The sequence below is a fragment of the Magallana gigas genome, chromosome 6 (genome assembly GCF_963853765.1).
Source record: "Magallana gigas chromosome 6, xbMagGiga1.1, whole genome shotgun sequence".
NCBI classification, from domain to species: Eukaryota; Metazoa; Mollusca; class Bivalvia; order Ostreida; family Ostreidae; genus Magallana; species Magallana gigas.
Genome location: NC_088858.1, coordinates 55,496,670 through 55,514,463, shown reverse-complemented (window position 1 = coordinate 55,514,463; position 17,794 = coordinate 55,496,670). Strand labels below are relative to the sequence as shown.

General features: G+C 34.1%; 2 protein-coding genes across 4 annotated transcripts in view; both read left to right on the top strand.

Moving 5' to 3' along the window:
* The window catches only part of LOC136276006 (uncharacterized), a 33,663-nt gene extending 29,194 nt beyond the window's left edge, over positions 1-4,469 (top strand). For both annotated transcript variants that reach the window (XM_066086587.1, XM_066086586.1), the window contains exon 2: positions 978-4,469. In XM_066086587.1, coding sequence (XP_065942659.1) covers positions 982-2,271 — 1,290 coding nt within the window. In that variant the 5' untranslated portion in view covers positions 978-981 and the 3' untranslated portion in view covers positions 2,272-4,469. The remainder of the gene's footprint in view (positions 1-977) is intronic.
* LOC105325979 (adenosine deaminase-like protein) overlaps positions 1-17,794 on the top strand; it is a 119,435-nt gene that overhangs the window by 36,904 nt on the left and 64,737 nt on the right. The gene's annotated exons all lie outside the window — the stretch shown is intronic.

Here is a 17,794-nt window from a genome sequence, read left to right as displayed (position 1 = left end):
TTTGTTTTCATTATCTATTAATATTATATTTAATTATTTATTATGCACGGAACAGTGACCTAAATACCGATTAATATGTATGCCTACCTCATTTATATGTATGATTAAAAGCATCACAATAAAAAAAAAACACACTTGCTGACAGATATTTCGAGGAAATACCTTTTTGATTTATTTTAAAGTTATATACATTAATTACATATAATCAGTAGTTTATAAATGTGCAAGTGTTAACTTAAATATACGGTGTACGTGACAGTAACAATCATAAATATGAATTGAAATGGACACACAGTTTGAACCTAATCTGTTCGAGTATAATTGGAATCCCTACATAAAATCTAACGAGGTGTGTGTTGTTGTTTTTTTTTTTTACATATGAATATAAATCTTTAGCATTTTCAGTAAAATGAAACATTTATTTTATGCCATTAGCTGTCTAATTTAAAATATTAACAATTTAATGATGTGTATTACATTTTAAGTTATATACAAATGCTCTATTTAATTTATTCAAGATTCGAATTAGAACCTTATAAACAAATATCTTTTGCAGAATTCAAAAAGTGGGAAAATCTTAAAATATACCCTTGGAATAAAAAAAAGAGGTTGTTTCTCCTCCGTATAGATGTGATTTAATATTTACATATATCAATTATCAATACCAAAAGTGCAGAGAAATCCTGCCACAATGTAGCAATATGAATGTTATATGAAAAGATGTTGGATGAAAACGATAACATTGATAACAAACACGTTTCAAACGATGGCATTAGACACACACATTGTTAGATACAAACCATTTGGGTACATCTCGATAGTAATTTTGTATAGGCTATTAATATTACTAGCAATCTATTCCATTAAAATATTGTTTACCATCATCAAAATACTGGGGCGGGTATAAACTGATATAAAAATTCGCATTCACATTTGTTATCGTTTCACTTTACTATTATAGTTTTTGTACCTTACAGAAAGATGGCTGATCATTATATGTCTGAGTCAGTGTATGTTGGAATGTGTCACAAGATAGGGACCCCACAACAGGTGGACTCCAGGAGAGAAAGATTTGATAATAGTGAGTTGATTGCGAATCAACTGATGAAAAATCAGCTTAAAATTCGTGTCATGGTGAGTGGGAGTCAAAAAGAAGGACTAAGACTACCTGGGTCAGACATAGACATAATGTTTTGGCCAAGTGACTTTCGAGTATTCTGGAACTTTTCCCAGTTTGAGTTTCGGAAGATTGGCACACAGATTCCAGTTATCTCTAACTGTTCTGAGAGCCCACCAGGTTTCACTCTACTTCGACTCCCGATCGAAATTCTCCCCTTTATAAAGATTCCCTCCGAAATTTACATTGATGACGCAATACAATATGTTATGGAGGCCTGTGTTTGGCATAATGGTAAACTTCTGCTGTCAAGTTCTAAATACAGGGAAATAAGGAAAAAAATCTCTTTTCCTGGTTCTTCAACACATGGGCCTTGTAATACTGGGACACTGGGAAGTGGATTAGAATACGATGAGGTTTATTGTTTCATCAGTGAATTCTGGCCTCCTTGTGCCTTCTCATGGATAGACAGATGTCAAGTATGGCCTCAACGTCATGTTGCCAATGACATCGTCAGAAGTGGATGTCACTTTGTAGCAATAGGTCACAAACTTGGAAAGCAAGTAGACAACGAATGGAGAATATCTTTCACACAAGCAGAATACAAACTTGTGTATTCAATGAATCATACACAGTTCTTAACTTATGGTATGCTGAAACTGTTCTTAAATGAAATTATTAACAATGGCGTTAGAGACGAAGATAAACTGCTGTGTTCCTACCACATGAAAACAGCGGTCTTCTGGGCCATACAACAGAACACATTACCTTACTGGTGTCCAGAAAATCTGTTGGTCGGTTTCTGGGTTTGCTTTAAACTCCTTTTAAAATGGGTGTATGAGGGGGTTTGTCCAAATTTTTTCGTCCCACAAAACAATATGTTTTTGAACAACATATTTGGTGAAGCTCAGAAAAGATTATTTATGCGCTTGTATGGATTGTATGAGAAGGGCGTTGCATTGTTGCTGTGCAGTTCCTCCATGAGAACTTCTATTATCAATGTGCTTTGCAATCCAAGGCGCATGGTCCGCATAGATGAGCAGAATTTGATACCTGAAGTTGAACTTGATATAGAGTTATTTCATGATATGGTGGAAATTGATGTTATCCATCCATCAAGCTTGCGGCAGTGTTTAAAGTTGCTGAACCGTTGATAAATTACACCCACACACAAAGTCAACTCGTCCTGCTACAAAAAGTTTCAAGCACGATTTTTCAGGGTGCCGCATTTTACTTAAACAATATGTACATTGATAAAGGCCTCAACAAGTTTACGTATATTGCTGACAAATTGGCATGCCACTTATTGAAATGTGCAGTCATGTGTGGGTTTTCCTCTGGCATGCTGTACGTTGCAATGCATTTTTACAGGACATGCAGATATAGGAAAGCGGTATCTGTTTTAGAGATGGCAAAGGCAAAGTTGGTACAGCCATGGCTGATATACAAGAGAAATGTAGACCAGGAGAGATACAATTACGCTTCAGGGGGACAGGCGCTACCAATAAAGATGAGAAAGGCTCTAGCATGGGATATCAAACTCAATCATAAAATCTGTTATATTGAAGAGTTAGTACCCGAACAACAGCCTGGAAGGGAAGACCACACCCCTTTATTGTACATCGCACCCTGTGTGTTGTTACACATGCTAGAGTTTTTGTGCTATAGACATGTTGACATATTGCGAGCCCAAACAGCTCTAAATGAGCTACAGGTCCTAGTCCACCATGATCAGGGACACTTTGTACCCGAACAACTTAGGGACAGCTCATGGGAGATCCTTGGAATATGTCAACAAATCAGAGGAGACCTCCGAGCTGCCATGTTCTCATATGAACAGTCACTCATACAAAAGCCATTCAATATAATACAATCAGCTACAAGAAAGAGAATCCAAGATATACATACTTACTTATACGGATTTTTACTGACTGTATACGAGGCATTTTCGGGTTTTAACAATTACGAGGCGCCTCCTGTGGATTATTAATGAAGGACCTGTCAACAGTTCCTAAATAGTCCCTTGTCTGCCCTGAAATCACACCAAGAGTCACTTAAACAAACTTAATTCATACAGCAGAATAACATATAAATGTTAGCACGGACAGTGGGTCAGTGATGTTGCTGGAAGCTTTTCATTTTTATTTATTCCTAAAAATCTTTAACTGTATAATGCTTTTTTTTCAATATATGATTCTTAGGTTGTTCAAAATCAGCTAAGAAGAGAGTGCAATGCAACACACCTCCAAATATACTATAAAATATCCACACATCCCGATCGAAAAATGAAAAGATTTGATATAAGATTCCGTGATTATATATATACCTGATGCAGTCATGTCGAATATAGTCTGAGCTGATACGATAATACAGTGTTCCATCATTGTTTACATGTACATTACTCTGTTTACCTCTTCGAACTACCGCATGATTCATTTGCGACAACTGTTTCGATATAATCTTGTTTTATTGTTTTAAAACGCGCTAAAATATACTGACGTATTTTAATGCGTACTGCGTCATTAGTTTCAGAGAGTGGTGATACGGAATCGGAAAACCACAATGTGGTGATCCGAAAAATCGGATCACATTCTGTAAAATTGAGAGTGTCAAGATGGGGAAATTGATGGGTATATAATACAGTGTACCATCATTGTTAACATGTACTTAAATACCACATGATTCATTTGCGACAATTGTTTCGATATAACCTTGTTTTACTGTATTTTTGTAGCGTTTTGTGATTTTTAGATTGTTGGATATCTACTATTTGGAGATCTACGAGGAATGATTCATAAAGAAATGGTGTTAATTTCATTCGATATGATATTCACACTGCATGCGCGGATCTTAAAAGGGAGGGGGCGGCAAACACAATTATTCTTTGGACCCCCCTGGAAAACTTTCTGTATCCGCGCATGCACTGGATTCTACGGTGGCATGGATCTGCCGCCACTTGTCAGATAATTTTGCGACTTGTCAAATGATTATGTCGACTTGTCAGATATTTATGCCAACTTGTCAGATCTTTATGTTGAGTTTTCAGAAAATTATCATATTGACTAGAAACTCAATATTTTGTTGTCAAAGCGTGTTAGTGCCACTAATTGTCATTAACTTGTCATCATAATATCTGACAAGTCGACATAAAGATCTGACAAGTCAATATAATTATCTGACAAGTCGACATCAAGATCTGCAAGTCGACATAATGATCTGACAAGTGGTGGCAGATCTATGCCACCATAAGATTCATAATTCCAACTGTCTTTGCAATGATGATTTTTCAAAAAATTATCTTTTATGTGCTGTGTGAATTACCGTTCCGTCTGTATCAAAAATATTTCTTGATTAAAATATTTTTCGTAGAAAATTTGTTTTATTTGGATTTTTAGTACAGGAAATGCAGTCTTGTTTTGTGGGAAGAATCTGTCTGACTAATTAACAGGCATAAATAGCATCGATTCTAAAAGGGCGGGCAGACCTACCCCCCCCCCCCAAAAAAAAAGTTTAATAATCCTGACAAGCAAAATAACCCCTCATGCAACATATCAAAGTTACAATAAGCGACGCGCTGTAATGAGGGAACTCAAAATAACGTCATTTTTCTTCCGTCAGGTACATTTTTTAACGTTTTTCTTTCTACACAAGCCCCTTTGGAAGAGATGAATACTTATTTCGGAATTAGCTTTTTTGGTATTTTATTAGAATTGTTTAAGTATTTTAATATTCGAAATTGGGGGGGGGCTGTCCAGACATCCTTAACTTCCTCTAGATTCGCGCCTGCATTACAAGGACATTACTCGCGCTCATAAACATGAAAGTGAAAGGAACGAGGCCTTATCCATGTTCATCTCCACAGGTGTTCATCCTCGAATTCCACCTGCTCACAACTGTCTGACTTAGAAAAGACTAAGGTATATAAATTATAAACTTACTGCACACACTGAAAAGAAGTTAACACAATCGATACACCTATAGCTCGAATTTACTTTAAGTTTGTTGATATTTTTTTTTTACAGCACATCAGTACATGTACTTGTTTATCTCTTTTCAACTACAGGCACCTGAATTTTTATCAATCAGTCGCTTAATAAGTCATATATTGAAAAATTCTACCCCTACTATATGTATTTATATATAGTAGGGGTCGAATTTTTCAATATATGACCTATTAAGCGACTGATTGATAAAAATTCAGGTGCCTGTGTTTCCACGTCCACCCTTCGGTTTTAGATAATAGAGTTTTTATTGTTAAGGTTCGATCTCATAAATCATAAAACTAATATTTGTCAACTATATTATATTCTTTCATTTTGAAAAAATATATTTTGTATTTTACACCAAACATTTAGGCATATTTTTCGCCCGTTATCAAAGATGAAAAGCCGGGAATTATGATGTCATAATAGTGACAATTATCAAATGATTTTTTATAGGAATAACAGTTATCAGACAGTAATGTTGCTTCTTTTGCAGAGGATAGGGCTATGTAGTTCTCTATCGCATCATCGACGTTTGTGCCATAGTGTCATGACGATGATGCGATGGCGTGACAATTCGATGACAATGGTGTGATGGCACGATAATGGTGATGACGAGGATGCGATGGCGCGACAATTCGATAAGAATGGTGCGATGGCACAATAATGGCATGATGATACGATAGTGATGACAAGATGGTGCGATAGTGATGATGCGATGCTCTATCGCGTCATCGTTACTTCTTTATCGCATCATCGTCATAGTGCCATCGCACCATCGTACTTTTGACTGTTTTGCGCATGCGCAAGAGAGAAAGTGCGCCAGGCAGTGAATATTTGAACAGATTTTATATGAGAAATTGACCTTACTAGGTTTATAAAGTGGACTCTTTAATAATAATAAGGTATGACAAATAAGCCTTATCCTCCTAGCTTGCAATATAGATATTTAACGAGGCTGGGTCTAATTTGTTCTGCCCTAGATTTTTGAACGAAATTTTTTACACGAATTTCTACTGATATAATTATTATTTTCAGATAAAAAAAATAAGACATTTACCACAACGTTTGTTTACGTGGCCATCTCAAAGTTTGTTAAATTTTAACATAGGACCCTATGGGATTTTGCTTGAAATGTATCAACTTTGCACATTTTTTACATTTTTTTTAATCTTCTGACCTAGGGATTTCTTTTTCTGTTCTATATATTAAGGTTATTGCTAAAAGGCATCAAATGGTCAAATAAAAAAACCCTTTTACCTCCTGGTTTGTTCCAGGTGTCTTATCGGAGTTTTTTTTGTATGCCCAATTTCCCAGATTTGTCAGATAATGGCTATTTTTGATTTGACATCGGCGTAAATGGTGATCTTTATAGTATTATTAAAAGATTCAGACATACGCAGCCGGTTAAGGCTGTCAATAAACTCTGTTCAGACAAAAAGTACGGGAAATGTGCATTATGACATCACAGTATATTACAAACCTCGAAAGTACTTCTTAATCTATTTATTAGTAAAAAAAACTTATACTAATCTTTTAATTATAAACAACAAATGCTATTACTTACAATTTTGATGTCCGTTATATCGTAAACACTGAAAAATAAGCGAGATGTCGTTCTCGCTGTACTACAAAATATGACGTCATATGCTTCAAAATGACGCATTAAGTTAAATCATTGAAGGCTATCGTGCAGTTTTATAGCGAAGAAAAATAAATGTCATACATTAACGGAAAAGTATAAATGAATATTTTGTTTAAAATTGTTATTAGTAGAATGCTACTTATATAGTCTGATTTTCATTTTGTTAAAAGTATGCATCGTATAAAGAAGCTACCTCGGTTTTGTATAAAATATCGTATATCTAAAATCTGAGTACCTAAAAAAATCACTTAATTGCAAGGGCATACACTTACCTGATCCCGACAAACTTTTACATGTAAATTTGAAATATGCTATGTAACTTAAAAACTTCTACGATCCTTGTAAAATCTTACAAATTAATTATTTTTTAATGGAATTAACCCTGTGACCTTCAAAATTATTCAACATATGCATTATAAATTACGGTTTCTACAAATAAATACTCTTATCTTAAAAAGTTTTTCAAAATCTACGATATAACATTAAGTTATTTCATAATTCAGTTGTGAATTTTGACATGATTATGCCCTTGCAATATTGAATTTTTTAAATGACCTCAAAACCACAAATACATCTGCTTGTACCATGCGACTGCCATATCACGTGACCAATATGAACATAAAATATTGTACTGTTATATATATATATTAGAAATATATTGCATTTGAGTGACTATTATTGATTTTAAAAAGGACATGCCAGTTTAACTAAAGTATACGTGTTTTCATCACAAAAATTTGCCCATATTATTATTGACCGCCTTAACTGTACTGCGTATTTAAGTAATAAATAAATATATAACATCACATATTAAGGGTCATTAATATAAAATACATGGTTACTTTCTTGAAATATATGAATTAAGCTATATTTAGGCGGGTTAGGAAAACGTGACAGAGGGCTAGACTTGCTGAACCCTCTTCACGTTTTCGACCCGAGCCCAAATGTAGCTTATACTTCGAGACATTTATGTTTATTCCACAATAGAATATCAATTTTACGCATCAAACGAGCTATTTTCAACAAATTTCGCTGAATATCTGCAGTTGAAACTATCACGCCATGGCGTCAACAAAGCAAAAAGATGACGTCACAATGCAAATGAAACGCTGCGCAAAAGCGTGCGTACTCGTTCTGTACTCGGCCTCGTTAAATTTATAGGTAAAAAAAACAAAGAAAGCAGTGCTATTAAAGAATACCACTTGATCAAGGCATGGATTTAAATGGGGAGGGTGGTAATTTAAATTAATTAAAAACAAACATATTCACTCCATACATGTATACTGAGCGAGACAAGATTCAATTCCATTCCAGTATATTAATGAGCTATTAGATTTGATAAAGAGTGTGTCTTTAATATTTTAAACCAGTACTTATTGTTTTGACTATTAAGGAAGAACTACGTATTCTATATTCATTGTTATTGTCAGAGTTACCTCCCCTTAAATATTTAAATGACGAGTACATAATACAAATTATGATATTGCAGTTGTATTATACTTTCAATTAGATTTAGATGGAAATTATGTACAAGTAAATTACATTATAGTTATTTTTCTTATGATATATTCGCAGGGTTTATATTTATACATCAACAAACATCTGCACCTTACTGTGTCTGTAATAAATTTATTTCATCTTAAATCCTATTCATTAATGATATTTTCTAGCATCTCTTCGTCATCAAACGCCATGTTGTGCAATTGCTGCTGGGAATGTTATCCTTTTTAAAGAAAGTCGATAAAGCGATGATGCGATGATACGATGACGATAACGCGATAAAGAACTAACGATGATGCAATGGAGCATCGCATCATCGCTATCGCGTTATCGCCATCGTATCATCGCGTCATCGCTTTATCGTGCCATTGCACCATTGTCATCGCATTGTCGCACCATCACATCATCGTCATCGCGCTTTCGCACCATCGCATCATCATCATCGCACTATCGCATCATCGTCATCGCACTATCACACTATCGACTTAAACGTCGATGGTGCGATGATGCGATTGCCCTATCAGGATTTCATACAAATGAATGATTAAAACTTTCTCAAAACTGTATCTACATCATTGGTCCCAAAAAACTGTATGTCAGTTAACATGTCTGTCTGTTTATGAAATTGTCTTTTTTTCCTTCAATCGTAGAATTTGTGAAACAGTACTTTATAAAAGTTAATTTGCAACCAGATAGCTATGCTAGTGCAACTTTGATGAGTCAAATATCATGTTAGTGTTGATTTTTGGTGGCCATTAGTACAGTTGTGCAAAATCCCACACATCAGAAACAATGTTTGTATTAATTACACAATACAATGTATAATGAACAAGTCTGCTGCAGATGTACATGTTTTACTTGAATCACCCAGATTTTTATGCACAACTTTGATACCACTGATGCTGAGTTTGGGAAGCAAAGGGTGTTTACGTTATGGTGAGCTTAATATGCTTAATGGCCTGTCAGGACAATCCATTACCATGTTATTTTGGGTAGAGCTCTCTCTCTCTCTCTCTCTCTCTCTCTCTCTCTCTCTCTCTCTCTCTCTCTCTCTCTCTCTCTCTGTCTCTCTCTCTCTGATTTTCTCCTGATGCTGCTATTTGTTTATGAACTATACCAACATTTAAATAAATAGTATGGAGAAATTACTTGGACTAAGATATTTTTAGTAACCCTTAAAGAAAAATGAATTGCAAGTTAAACTGCCCCACTTAATTTAAGTTTGTGTGTATGTTGTATGAAAAAGATTAAAGTTAAATTCATTCTTCAATCAAGTTATAGAATTTAGATAATATTATTTCTTTACATCAATTTTCTAGATAAAGTCAATGATGGAAGAATTTTGCAAGATGTTACCAAAAGTGGTAAGGAGATTATCCCAAATTAGTATAGCAGTTGTTATCAGTATTACTGTACATTGTAGTATTGAAAGTTATAATTGTAGTATTAATGATTTTGAATACTTAGTACCCAGTAGATATTGATCATGTTATTGTTAATAAGATGAGGTATCAATTCATTAAACTGTTAGAGATGTGCATTTGGAATCTAGAAGCACACGCTCATATTTCGAGTAAACCTTTATATTAATTCCAATGTAACAAAAAAAAACATATAAAAAGGGAAAATGCAAGATATTGCAAATGACTTTGATTGCTTAAGATGTACAAATCGCTGTCCTAATTTGAAGATCTGCAGTCAAAGATTTTGCAAATCTCATTCCCCTTAGTAGTTTAATTTTTTTGCCGGGCTCTGCTGAAAACAGAGTCCTGGCTATAGGCAGGCAAATCGCCGATGTTACAAAAACAGCACAACTTCAAAAGTAAACAAACAAGAGGCCCATGGGGCCACAACAATCACCTGAGCAACAATGGGCGTTCAAAAGATATTGTGCCATATGGTCCCTCAGTAGAATAACAAAAAAAAAATATTGTAATGTATTTTACACTTATTTTTGCATACACGTAATCTGTGACATTGTACCTTCATGAAATACTATTTTTTTTACCATAGTAAGAAAATCCTACGCAAGATATAAAACTAAACATTTGGTAGGGGCACACTGTTAAGTTGTTAACTTCCAATTCCCTATATTTTCGTTCTGCATCCCCCCCCCCACTTTGTAAAGCGATCAAAATATATGAGAGCATATAGGTATATTTTTTTCATCAATTACTTACTAGTTATTGTATTTAAAAAAAAATTATAGTTATTGTTTTTTATTCAAAAAATCCTACATGAATAGATGTGAAGAAGAAAATTGTACCTCAATGTGCTCAATTCCTCAAATTAAAAACATTCAAAAATTTTATTTGTCTTCTCCATTATAATTAAACGCCTGTTATTTACTTCGCGTACAAACCAGGATAATTTTCCGCTGTGATATTTTCTCAGGAATAGCGATAATTACTTTATCCCCGCAACAGAAATGTGTAAGAACTATGGAAACTGTTTTAAAAGATGTCGTTTTCAGACGGGGTCACGTGACCCCGTCTATTGGTTTACTGTCATCCAAAGTCTCAAACCGGAAGGCACGCTTAGAACACATGAATTTAGTCTACGCGTAAGAAAATAGTGCAGAAAGTTTTCATGCATTTCAGTAAATATGAATTATAAAAACACGCATTCAATCTTTTTAAGTCTTTTGTGTATAAACAGAATTTTAGAAAATGAACAAATAGTTTTATTGATCAAAATGTTCTTGCTTGGGTTCAAATGTGGAATGAGTTACGTAACTGAATGCACAGCGCCGTTGACGATTCAGTTGGTGTACGAGCTCATTAATCAATATAAGAGGTTGACGGTGGAATCGAAATTAAAGTTCCCAAACGCAATGTGCCATTTTTGAAAAGTTGTGAATTTTATTTTGACAATCTTTCACCTTAATGCTACCAAACTTCATGCGCAAGCCGAAGTTAAAATCGGGACGGGTTATACACAGATGTTTTACAAATCAAATAGGTGTTCCAGTCTACTTGCGGTATGACTGCTGTTCGTCTCGAAAGGAATTTTCTAGTTTTATAGATTTGAAAAGCAGTTGACTGAATTCAGAGTATGATTTTTAATGAAACGAACGGTTGTATGGAAGTTCGTGTAGTTGATGCACGAGTTTACACAAAAAAGTAGTAAGCGAATTTATTTTGCCTATTAATTTTATATGAATCGCTGCAAGAAATTCTTGACAGACAAGTCGGTCTAAAAAATCAAAATAGCTACCGTGACGAACTTTCTTATTGTTATAGCACTTGAAATAATCTTATTGTAAAAAGAAATATCTAAGGTCAGGTCCCTGTGTTTGTTATCGGTATACAAATGTTAATTGTGTTCGGTTATTCACCTGTTTGAGAGTTTTCGGAGTTTTTATCAACCTTGTATAACAGATACCGTCCGACTTGTGGATTTTCCCTTGGATCACAAAATTAGATAAATCTAATTATTTAAACTATCTACCGAAATATAGTTGTTTTGATTTTCCCGGTTACATGTAGTTTTTAAAAAATTTTCTTGGTGTCTTATCTTACATAAAATACCGTTGTGTCAATTTTCAACAATTATGAAGAACAGTCCCGGCCGGGATTTAGTAAAATTTAGACGAAGTATCAGACAATTGGAAAAAGCCGAATTTTAACATACTAGATTGAAAGAACTAATTCAAACTCATAATTTTTGGAACATATTCGTGGAAAATGTGGACAATTACAAATTCATACTTTCAAGACCCCGTCTTTCAGTACTCTCAGTACTTTGATTATTTACTGGTGTCTGAAAAACTATCAAAATTGATGTAGAGTTCACATTATTTATTGTATAAAGGGGGGGGGGCAGAGAGTAGGTATATACAGAAAATCATTCTTTTATTTTGTAAAGTTTGTAGAAGTATTTAACATACTCTAATTCATATAGAATTTCTAATGTTCAACCAAAATTTCAGCGTCAATCGTAGAATTATAAGCAAGATACAGAGCTCACAGTTCGCCTAGGTTTGAGTCATATTTTGTTCACATGAGTTTATTACATTCAGCTTAAGATTTTTAACTTGGTATTTCCTATTCAGCATTTCAAATGGAAAAAAGAATGGCCTAAGATTTTATATTCTTTTATTCACTCAAGACCAGTTCACTGGTATTTGAGATTCAAAATCAGTTTATACAAATGTACACAAACACAGTCAATGATCACATGTACAGTAGGAGTAATAATGACGAAAAAAGGTTAAGTTTACAATACAATAAGTTGTTAAAGATGGTTTCTTGAAGAACAAACTTTGAAACATTTTCTTAATAAATATTGATAATTTTTTTACTTTTTTAATCTTTAGTTTTTAAGATCTGTGTACAAACATAGAATTGTGGACAAATCTCTGTATCTTGCTTATAATTCGAAGCTTAACACTCAAATATGGTTAGTAAATAGAAATTGTAAACAATTAAACACAAGAAACATGCACTATAACAAATAAAGAACACAATTTATTTTTTCGAAATGAATCATATATATACATGTATATACCTACATATTTCCGTCAGCGATTTTTTTTTTGATACATCAGATTTTGCTTAACTTGCGCAGGTAAACAGTTAACTGTTTGATTTACCGAAGTCTCTGTTTGATTTTATACCTAAAAATCACGAAATACAGACGATAGTTCCCAGGTTACAAAGCATAAATAATGAAAACGAAACGAAAATCAGAACAAGCTAACACCAACGTCATGTGTGAAAACTGTCAACGCATTGAAATATTTAGCCTCAAGTTACTTCACAAAATCGGCACCATTATATTTTGCATGTTTCAAAAATTTCCCTCCATACGCGAACTGTTGCACAACAAGCAAATTCATCATAGTCAGATCAAACATTTTTCGTATAATGTCATGGCTGCTTTAAACAAAGAACCTCGTTTTAGAAGTATGGAATACGAGTCTTGGTAAAATGGGTATGCAAACCCGGGCCGTGGCAAAATAAAAGCCGGGGCAGATCGGCAATCGTCAATTCCAAATACACATTATCTTGCAGCAATATTTACAGCGAATACAAATATACTGGTCCATCAAATATTCTGAAATTTTAATGAGATTGGCAGATTAATAACTGCCAATCTTTTGTTTTGCCCAGGCCAAGTCTTGCCTACCCATTTTACTGGATGCCGAACCCAAAGCTATTAAACTGTTTGAAACACTATTATTATTTTCGTAATAACTCAGATTTGAAACAGAATTAGCCCTTAATTTTTGCAATTTATATTTTCCTTTCAATAAGGATGATTTATGCTAAACTACGTTGAATTGGAATCAGTAGTTCTAGAGAAGTAGATTTTTAAAAAAATGCACCCCCCCCTTTTTTTACAATTTGAAGGTTTTCTCCGCTTTGAATACAGATCGGACTTTTATTTCTGCAATTTATATTCGCCCTCCCATACGGATGCTTTCAACCAAATTTGGTTGAAATTGGATAAGCGGTTTTAGAGAAGAAGATGTAAAATGTAAAAAGTTTACAGACGGACAGACAGACTGACAGACGGACGCGGACAAAATGTGATCAGAATAGCTCAGGTGAGCTAAAAACCGAACAGCGTCCAAGTAAAAGCTTCTGCTATGCCAAATAGTTACACAAAGAGCCACATTTTGTCTAGTCTCGCATATCCCAGACTCTCGCTTTCGAGAATCTCACATGAGCAATCCTCGAGAGAGTGAGTCTGGGATATGCGAGACTACATTTTGTCAAAAGTGTTTATTTGTTTGGTTTTTTTTTTTTTTTGTTTTTTTGTTTTTTTTTTTTATTATTATTATTTCAAGAGAATTGTCTTTTTTAGTGTTCTTATCAACTATGTGTTTTAAAAACAAGACTGCATTTTGGACACATACAATGCACTTGAATCTCCATTTACTACTTTGCCGCGCATTGAAGAAATGGGGTTTGAATTTATAACACTTGTTGCAAAATTCAAGGCAGCAACTCATGAACTGTCGAAATTGTTTCTACTAGACAGAGATATTTTTGTTTATAGTGACTGTCGCTTACTAAATTTGGTCACACTCTGACGCTTTGCCGGTGTAATGAAGAATAATGACCCCCGTAGAATAATGACCGTGGGTCATTTTTCGACGTAGAATAATGACCCCCCCCCCCCCCCCCCGCGGTCATTATTCTACGCAGAAAAATGACCCCCGGTCATTATTCTACGTAGAAAAATGACCCCTTTGCCTGAAGAATAAGTGTCATTTTCATAAAAATGAGCACACTCCACATGAAGAAAAGTGACCCCTGTAGAATAATGACCCCCTTGTAGATTAAAGTTTTTTTCATTATTTGTGAACTAGTCTTAAGATTATTGTAATTTTTACTGCTGCAGTTTACAGAAAGTAACAGAAATTATAATTCATATATATTCAAATAAACTTAAAGTGAAAGAAGGGGTATAGCTTAGAAAATAAAAATCCTTCCGTTATAACAAGGCATTGGCGTATTGCATCGGGGTATGGTTGTCATCTTAAAGGGGCATGGTCACGATTTTAGTTTTAAAAAAATTTCCGATCTTAATGTTCACAATGCTTTAGGTATCACACCGGTAATTGTTTTCACTATATAACACTATAGAGGGGAACAATTTCTTAAAAATCAGTTTGTATTTTTCATGACAAAATATTCGGAGGAAATGTTATTTGTTACCTATCTCATCAGCTAACACCATAAAAAGGGCAAGCGATACTGCATTTTCTCAAAATATCTAGCTCCAAACAGGTCTACCCTCAAAACCACGTGTTTTCCATTTGTATGTAAACAGACTGCACACTCCCCAGGAAGCTGCTGCATGTGCCATGAAAGAAGTAGTCCCTGTGAAAAAAGATCATCACCTAACAAAATACATGAAATATCCTACTCAGTGGTACAAAAATTTTTAAAACTGTGTAAAGGAAAATGTAAAAATTCAGTCAAGGAAAAAAATAATTCTGAAGTATATATGGAACTACAATTGACTAAGTTCATTTTGATTGGCCGATTACCGGTGTGATACCTTGAAGAGACTCTAAAGATGCCAGATCCCTTTCAAATTTGCACCTGAGAATTCCCAATCAACTGTCACCAAATCCCTAAAACCCTGTCCCCAAGCTCCCAATATTTCTTAAGCTATTGAGGATTTATCTCCCTTACTCAGACTGAAGAAAATAGCACAGATGAAACACATTTGGAGCCTCACACCATGCATGACCTGAAGCCAATTTTTATCCTTAAAACAACAAGATACAAAATCATCTTGGTACCAAATCAGAGCATATACATTTTTCTTTACATCAAAATAAAAATATTCCATTAGAGTCACTTCATTATGCAATCATTGCATAACAAAGAAGAAATTTACCCCTATTGTTCACACATTTCATAACTATATTGTGAATTATCAGGTCAAAAATGAAATCTGTATCTGGTAAATTTATATATCAGGTAAAGCCTGTTTACTTGTCTACACACTGCCATACTCACTTTTATCTAAAAGCAGCATGGTAACAAAGGACAGCCCAAATGATATCAGCATGTAATGGAGCTCAGATCTGCTCTGACAAACATAAATCTTGCTTTGATGATAAGAAATGTAAAAGAAACAACTGGGATGCAACTTCATTCTGTGATTTATGTAACATTCTGTCTGTAGAGCAAAAGTAGCCATGAAATTTCAATTGGACACACTTAATTATACCCCTCATCAGGCTATCCCTATAGAATTTGAAGAGAATTACTGATCAATGATGATTGACACATGTTAGATAATTTACAGCAAGAGCAATAAGCAAATACATGAAGTAATTCAATAAAGCAATGCATTTCTGATGCATATTTACAAGAGAAATCACATAAGTGCATGCCATATCACAATACTAAAACAAGAATCATACCAACCCCCATAGTTGTGGATATGGGTGGGGCATCTATATAGTACCCATACATGTTACATGATATGATTTCATTCAAATTTTGATTTTCATTACATAGAATAGGACAGGTGTGCTGAGGTTACCATATAAAAAATAGTAATATCTCCTTCTAAACATTTTAAGAATGACTAATGTTTCAATATCTTAGGTCATTCAAACATAAATATCAGTATTTGTATTTTGTAAATAAGGAAATCCCCTTAAAATGTGGGAAGAAACTGATTTTGGGGCTATAATGCATAAAATCACTTTCTGGTAAGCTGAAATTCATCAGTTTTTAAGGATGAAAACCATGAAAAGCTCCTAGATTCAATCATGATGATATTATATATACTTGACTCATAATGACCTTCTCAACTAAATGCATGAAACCTCTTTTCTACACAAAATATGCATCTGTGTGATCTTGTAAACGGTGTTAAAGCATGTTTTTGCCTTAAACTATTACAAATGGATAATTCAGTGTAAAATAAACATAAACATAGCACATATTTGCCCAAATCCCTTAATTCCTTGAATCATGACTATGTAGGAAATTAAATTAAATCTCACATAAGGTGAGCAGAAATCAAAGAAATTAAAGTTTTTGTCAAAATAATCCTTCGATAGACTGTTCATGTTCTTCTTCGCAATGTTTCGCACTTGTCGCTTAATTCTGAGACTTGCACGTAAACTCAAAATTGGTCATTCGATGAAAAACTAGTCGCTGCGTGCTCTTACGACAAAGTCTGAGGGCATCATATATGACTGCGACAACTGATCTGCACACTTTTACAGCATCTAGAACACAGAAACCAATATTCTAAGCTCCAGTGACTTCATATCACCCATTTTTAAAGGTTTTTATTATTATATATTAAAAATTACATGTTTTCCACACCAAAAATCATCCTTTTTCATATTTTTTTCATTACAAAATTTTAAAAGCATTTTTCTATCTTCAGACTACAGAAACTAAATTATGTTAACAAGATTTGACATAAAATACTGAAAACTGGCACCTGCATGCATTTTTTCAATTTGACACACAGCCCTTCAAGGTATCACACCGGTAATTGTTTTCACTATATAACACTATAGAGGGGAAAAATTTCTTAAAAATCAGTTTGTATTTTTCATGACAAAATATTCGGAGGAAATGTTATTTGTTACCTATCTCATCAGCTAACACCATAAAAAGGGCAAGCGATACTGCATTTTCTCAAAATATCTAGCTCCAAACAGGTCTACCCTCAAAACCACGTGTTTTCCATGTGTATGTAAACAGACTGCACACTCCCCAGGAAGCTGCTGCATGTGCCATGAAAGAAGTAGTCCCTGTGAAAAAAGATCATCACCTAACAAAATACATGAAATATCCTACTCAGTGGTACAAAAATTTTTAAAACTGTGTAAAGGAAAATGTAAAAATTCAGTCAAGGAAAAAAATAATTCTGAAGTATATATGGAACTACAATTGACTAAGTTCATTTTGATTGGCCGATTACCGGTGTGATACCTTTAGTAAGGCATTTTTCATAGGCAACAAAAATTTCAGTGTCATTCGTTACATTTTGAATGTTGAAGTGAAAATTCTAATTTAAGACCTAATGAATGTGTTAAACGTAAGGAACTGTTTA